This window comes from Phoca vitulina, unplaced genomic scaffold, assembly GCF_004348235.1.
Source record: "Phoca vitulina isolate PV1807 unplaced genomic scaffold, GSC_HSeal_1.0 scaffold1675, whole genome shotgun sequence".
Lineage (NCBI taxonomy): Eukaryota > Metazoa > Chordata > Mammalia > Carnivora > Phocidae > Phoca > Phoca vitulina.
In genome coordinates, this window is record NW_022591362.1 from 1 (window position 1) to 6906 (window position 6906).

The window sequence follows — 6906 nt, forward strand, 5'->3', positions numbered from 1 at the left end:
AATGAACGCCTTTGGTGACCTGGTGAGGGTGGCATGGATTGCTGAACTTTTGTGCTTCCTCTAAGTACTTTTTCAAAAAAATCTGCTGCTTGTCAACATTCTATTTCCTTTTCCTTCAAGACCAGTGAAGAATTCAAACAGGTGTTAAATGACCTTAAAATTCAGAAGCATGAAGAAGGGAACGTGTTCCAAGCACCTCCCTTTGCTGAGACCCCCTCCTCTGTGGACTGGAGAGAGAAAGGCTACGTAACCCCTGTGAAGAATCAGGTGAGACGGTATTCAGCAGGTCCCTCTCCAAGAGTAAAGCCAAAAGGAACCAGTGTCCTTGCTATGGAAGTTGAGGGACCGTATACAGTTTGTTACGTTTTGAAAGAGATTTCAGATCTAAGGGCTGTTGTCAAAGTCTTGCTATTAATTTTGTAGACTAAAAGCTTTTTCATTTTGTTTTCAGGGTCAGTGTCAATCTTGTTGGGCTTTTAGTGCAACTGGTGCTCTTGAAGGACAGATGTTCCGGAAAACTGGCAAACTCGTGTCACTGAGTGAGCAGAACCTGCTGGACTGCTCTCGGTCTCAGGGCAACGAGGGCTGCAGTGGTGGCCTGATGGATTCTGCCTTCCAGTATGTGAAGGACAACGGAGGCCTGGACTCGGAGGAATCCTATCCGTATCTTGCAAGGGTAAGTGGAGTTCCTCATCTTCTATCAAAGTTGAGCATATTCAGTAAAAACAGAGACTACGTTTAGAATACTCATTTTAGATTGTAGGCTCTGTATCTGCAAATGGTCAGAACTGTCATTAAAATGTATTAGCCTGGCACAGTTCTCTGCCTAGAGGGTTACCATATAGCTGTTCCTACTTCTAGGTCACACAGCAACACAAATACCATTTTATATATAGCACAGATCTCCAGAGTGAAAAATCTATGAACAAGTGGACCAAAACTGTGTCTCATTGAATAGATATTTGCTAATTTCCCAATTTCAAAACAATCAATCACAATTTGCATCTTGAGATGCTTTATAACAAACTTGACTTGGGAATCACTCAGCTGCAAACTCTCTTGAGCTCATGTTCCCCAGGAAGTGGATGGTAATAATCAAGTCCCTTCCCCTTTCCCTTTGAAAGAGTGAATCCTGCAAATACAGGCCTGAGAAATCTGCTGCCAATGTGACCACCTTCTGGCACGTCTTAAACAAGGAGGATGGTCTTATGACCACAGTGGCAAATGTGGGGCCGGTCTCTGCTGCTGTAGATTCAAGCCCGGATTCCTTCCAGTTCTATAAAAAAGGTAAGCGTTGGTCTACATAGAAAATTGGGCAGAAAAAATGGGTAACCAGCCTGACATACAGCAAGATTGACTCTAACTATGTGGAAATCAGGAGAGTGTGGATTTAGCATAGTGGCTCATTTGGTATGTTAATCCTTGTTCCTATTGTCACCATTTGACATGACTTGACCCATATCCCCATGATTTTAAGCACTTCATAAATATATTTAAATGACTACATAACTTGACTGGTATAGCTTACTTTACTTTGTTCCAACTGTTGGACCTTGAAAATTTCCAAGGAATTTTACTACTGAAATCAACATTGGAAAGAAACCCTTGGCTCAAGTAATTTTGTGTTCTCTGCTGCTTCCTTAGGCTGACATCACATGGTAGAATGACCAAGTTTCAACAAGTGGTCTTTTATGCCCCTTCACTGTTCTTTACAAAAGAGGTGGTGACAGTGCGTATTTCTGCTAATATTAGATGATGTCTGAAATCCCTAACCCACCTAAACAAAAAGATCTGATTTCTAAATCTTATCTGGATTTAAATCACAACTGAATTTTGAGCTGCCTCCTTTACTGTGGTTACTAGGTTATTGTCACATGTTATCATGTCACTTGGATGTTCCACCTCAGCATTGAATTTTACTTTTCCAGGCATTTATCATGATCCAAATTGCAGCAGTGAAAGCCTGAATCATGGTGTTCTGGTGGTTGGCTATGGCTTTGAAGGAGCAGAATCGGATAACAAAAAATATTGGATTGTCAAGAACAGGTATAAAGAGTGAAAAAATATTTATCTTTGAAATTGAAAAGGGAGTCCTTTTTGGAATTAACGTTTAGCTGCAGATCCTCAAACCCTGAACATACTTCTAAAATCCCAAAAGTGTTTATCCCACTGAGGGGGAACAGAGACAATTCATGTGATGACATCAGCAGCTTGCTAGGTTCCTGCTGTAATTTCGCTACCATTGCATTTCTCAACTTGAAAATTTTCTTATTTCTGAAATACATCTGACCCCAAGAGTTTCCTTTTCCTGCCTCTCATTTTGCACTTCTGTGAAAGGTTTGGGGGTAGAATTGTGTGCTGGGTTAGAACTCAACCATGAATAAGAACGGCCTACCTGGATTCTTCCTGAATCTGTCTTGGCCTCTGGTGCACTCCTCAGTATCAGGTGTGATTGTTCGTGAAAAGAAATGTGTTGGATTGTTTGTAATAAATGGCAAACCCTGTCTCCTTCCAGCTGGGGTACAAACTGGGGCACGGAGGGCTACATGCTGTTGGCCAAGGACCGGGACAACCACTGTGGAATCGCCACCATGGCTAGTTTTCCTGTCGTGTGAGCTAAGGGCGTAAAGAAGACCTTGACTGGGGACAGAATGTCCAGAAAATGAATTTTATTTTAAAGCTGACCACACCTCATGGTGTGGGATAAAACACTTGAACCACTGAAGACCCAAGTTGTGATTTGATTGTGCGGCATTTTACACTGGGAATGTTACCACTTCGCTCATTACTGCTGTAAACACTTTTGTATGACTGACTTGTCTAATAACTTTTGGATTTTCATTTTTTAAAAAAATGTATGAAGTTTTACATTTTAAAAATAAAACAACTTCAAGGTAGAAGTGAGGTAAAATGTTAATACATTAACCTTTTATAGAGTCAAAATGTGACTGGGCTCTAGGGACATCCGTGGGTGTGCCAGGGGTCAACTGGGAGAATACTGGGTGACCCAAATGTTTTGAGTATAGATGACACCCAATGTTACATTAGTTTCAGGTGCACAAGACAGTAATCTGCCAACCCTACACAGTAAGCTATGCTCACCACAGGGGTAGCTCTTGTCTGTCAGTCTCACGGTACGAGTACAACGTGCTTACAGCACCATCGGTGATATTCCCTATGCTGTGCCTTTTATTCCTGTGACTTATTCTCCATAACTGGAAGCCTGTACCCCCCAGTCCCCTTCACCCCTAGTAAAAAGTAAAAAGACATCCTTAGCTACACAGATGGGACTTCAAAGCTCAGAAAGCTGGAAATAAACCTTGTGGCTTTTTTACTAATCTACAACCTCAGCCCAAGTTCCACTTAGAATTCCTGCGATTTAAAGCTCCCATACACCTGTTTTCTCTATCCTGTCAATTTCTCACGCATTATTGTCTTTGTCTAAAATGTATAAAAACTGCCCTCCCCACCGCCCCCCCCCCCAACTAACAACAACAACAAAAACCTGCCTGCCCTGGTCATTTCTTTGGGTCTCAAATTCCTCACGGGGCCTCCGTATCTATGTAATAAAACTTTGTAGGGTTTTTTCTACCATTAATCTGTCTCATGTCAATTAAATTCTTAAGCCAGTTGGAAGAATTTTGGAGGAAATAAGGAAATTTCTTCCTCCCTACAAAACCATTACATTTTTTGACTATAAAGAAGTTTATGAATTAAAAACAGCAAGAGGGGTGCCTGGGTGACAGTGGGTTAAGAGTCTGACTTCAGCTCAGGTCGTGATCTCAGGGCCTTGGGATGAGCCCAGAGTCAAGCTACCTGCTCAGCATGGAGTATACTTCTCCCTTCCCCCACCTGCCTCACCCCCCGCAGCCACCCCCCTCCCCCCCAGCTCATACTCTCTCTCTCTCAAATAAATAAATAAAATCTTTTAAAAGAAAACAACAGAAAGAATCACACCTCAGCATATGCAAGTAACTTTTATTTTAAAAAGCAAAACTTTCTGCAATCTTTTAAAACATGAAAATTCAAAAGTCATGAAGCAAGTGACTCACACAACACTGATCAGAGCAGGGAGTAAGGAAGTAGTGATGTCTCCAGTGTGAACAGTCACAGAATCAAATCATAAGTGGGATCTTCAGTGATTCAAGTGTTTTAGCCACACAGTAAGGTGTGGTCAGCTTTAAAATAAAATTCGTTTTCCGGACATTCTGTCCCCAGTCAAGGCCTTCTTTGCATCCTCAGCTCACACGACAGGAAAGCGGGCCATGGTGGCGATTCCACACTGGTCGTCCCGGTCCTTGGCCAACAGCATGTAGCCCTGCGTGCCCCGGTCCCTGCCCCAGCTGGAAGAAGACGGCGTTTGCCAATTACTACAAACAATCCAACACATTTCTCTTCATGAACAATCACACCTGATACTGAGCAATGCACCAGAGGCCAGCACAGATTCCGGAAGAATCCGGAGAGGCCGTTCCTGTTCATGCTTGCGTTCTAACCCAGCACAGAATACTTCTATCCCAGACCTTTCACAAAACTGCAACGTGAGCAGGAAAAGGAAACTCTTGGGGCCAGATGTGGTTTGGAAATTTTTTTAAAAAGTCCAATTTAGAAATGCAACGGTACCAAAACTATCACAGGACCCTAGCAAGCTTCAGATAGTATCTTACTGTGGTCACCACATGAATATGTCTGTGTTCCAACTAAGTGGGGTAAACACTGCTGGGATTTCAGAAGTGTGCTCAAGGGTTGGGCGACTTGTCTCCAAACACTGATTCCAAATCCTTTTTGATTTCCAAGATAAGTATTCTTGGCTTTTTATACCTATTCTTGACAATCCAGTATTTTTGGTTCTTGGGTTCTTCTCCTTGAGAGCCATAGCCAACCACCAGAGTACCGTGATCCAGGTCTTCACTGCTGCAGTTTGGATCATAATAAATGCCTGGAAAGTAAAATCCAATGTTGGGGTGAGGGTTCCCATGTGACATGTGATAGTAACCCAGCCTACCAACCACGGTAAGGGAGAAGTATCAAAATTTGATCGTGATATAAATCCAGATGAGATTTAAAAGTCAGGTGGTTTTGTTTAGCTAGACTAGCGGTTTAGGCCCTCATCTAATGCTAGCAGAAATACAAATTGTCACAATCTCTTTTGTAAACAGTAGTCAAGAGACATAAAAAACCACCTGCCACAACCTTATGATTCTCCTTAAAGGATGTGAGCCTAGGGAAACAGCAGAGAACACAAAATTACTTGGGCCAAGGGCTTCTTTCCAGTGTTAAGTTCAGTAGTAACATTCTTTAAAATTTTTCAAGGTCTAACAATTGGAAAAAAGTAAAGCAAGCTATACTAATCAAATTATGTAGCCATTTAAATATACTTATAATGTGTTTAAAATCATGGGAATTTGGGTCAAGTCATGGCAAGTGGAAAGAGCGGGCAGAAATATTACACGTACAGGATGAACAACTACGTTAAATCCACAACCCCCCCCCCAATTCTACGTTGAATTCTGCACACCGAAGTGTCACTCTTGCTGTATGTTAGTGTGGTTTTCCAATTTTCCTACCTGTATCTCTACATAGACAAATGCTTACCTTCTTTATAGACCTGGAAGGGATCCAGGCTTGCGGGGACAGCAGCAGAGACGGGCCCCACAGCTGCCCCCGCCACCAGAAGGGACGCCCCCTGCTGAGGGATGTTCACGAGGCCAGTGACGTTGGCAGCAGGATACTCGGGCGTGTATTCGCAGGATCCGTCCTTTCAAAGGGAAAGGGGAAGAGACTTGATGCTACCGTCCACCTCCTGGGGAACATGAGTTCAAGACAGCTCACAGGTAAGGGATTTCCAAGCCAATTTGTCGTAACGCATCCCAGGAGCTGAAATGCTGGTGGTTGTTTTGAAACTGAAAAACTACCTTGTGTGTATTCGATGAATTATTCTGGGTCTACGTGTCCTTAAGAATGTTTTCACTCGGGAGAAATCTGTAAGCTATACGGAACGCTGTGCATGTCTCCCTGTAGCATAGAAATAAAAACAGCCCCGTGGTAACCATCTAGGCAGAGGGCTGTGCCCGGCTAATATGGTTTAATGACGGTTCTGACAGTTTACAGCTGTAGAGTCCACCATTTAAAATGCGAATATTAAATATGGTATCCGTTTTCTTCAAAAGCATACAACTCTGAGAGCAGAGCTGAAATGATAACAGGTGAGGAGCTCCACTTACCTGTGCACGGTATGGATCGGATTCCTCTGAGTCCAGGCCTCCGTTGTTCCGAACATGCTGGAAGGCATAATCCATCAGGCCTCCACGGCAGCCCTCGTTGCCTTGAGACCAAGAGCAGCCCGGCAGGTTCTGCTCACTCAGTGACACGAGTTGGCCAGTTTTCTGGAACATCCGTCCTTCGAGGGCACCAGCTGCACTAAGAGCCCAACCAGAAGCGCACTGACCCTGAAACCAAATTATAAAGCTCTCAGGCTAAACAACAAATAGCAAGGCCTTGACAACAGCCCATGGATCTGAAAACTCTTGTAAAACATAGCAAGGCCATATTGTTCCCCATAGCAGGGAACCATAGCAGGGCTGCTACTTTCTTTTTGGCTTTACTCTTGGAGAGAACTGTGGTGAGTAGTCATCCTTCATACTCACAGGACTTACACGGGCTGTCTGTCTCCTGTCTACAGGTACAATGATTTCAGCAAAGAAGGGTATTTTAAACACTTTCCCATCCTTGTCCTTCTGGATTTTAAGGCCATGCATCATGTGCCTGAATTTTTCATTGGTCTTCAAGGAAAAGAAAGTAGAATGTTGACAAGGATGAGAATTCTTTGGCAAAGTACCAACGAGAGAAAGAATAAAAGGTTCAGCAATCCATGCCACCCTCACCAGGTCACCAAAGGCGTTCATT

The 6906-nt window shown here is 43.2% G+C and overlaps 2 protein-coding genes across 2 annotated transcripts; one reads left to right on the forward strand and one right to left on the reverse strand.

The window, feature by feature from the left end:
• Position 1: 1 nt before the first annotated feature.
• On the forward strand, positions 2 to 2615 carry LOC116629598 (cathepsin L1-like). Its single transcript, XM_032399847.1, has 6 exons — positions 2 to 22; positions 121 to 267; positions 452 to 676; positions 1125 to 1287; positions 1929 to 2046; positions 2516 to 2615. The coding sequence occupies exons 1-6, from the start codon at positions 2 to 4 to the stop codon at positions 2613 to 2615; spliced, it is 774 nt and encodes a 257-aa protein (XP_032255738.1).
• A 1628-nt stretch (positions 2616 to 4243) lies between these two features.
• LOC116629599 (cathepsin L1-like) lies at positions 4244 to 6905 on the reverse strand. The gene is made up of 6 exons (XM_032399848.1): positions 6885 to 6905; positions 6648 to 6782; positions 6225 to 6476; positions 5596 to 5758; positions 4822 to 4939; positions 4244 to 4343 (listed from the first exon to the last, which is right to left on the reverse strand). The coding sequence occupies exons 1-6, from the start codon at positions 6903 to 6905 to the stop codon at positions 4244 to 4246; spliced, it is 789 nt and encodes a 262-aa protein (XP_032255739.1).
• Position 6906: the final 1 nt, after the last annotated feature.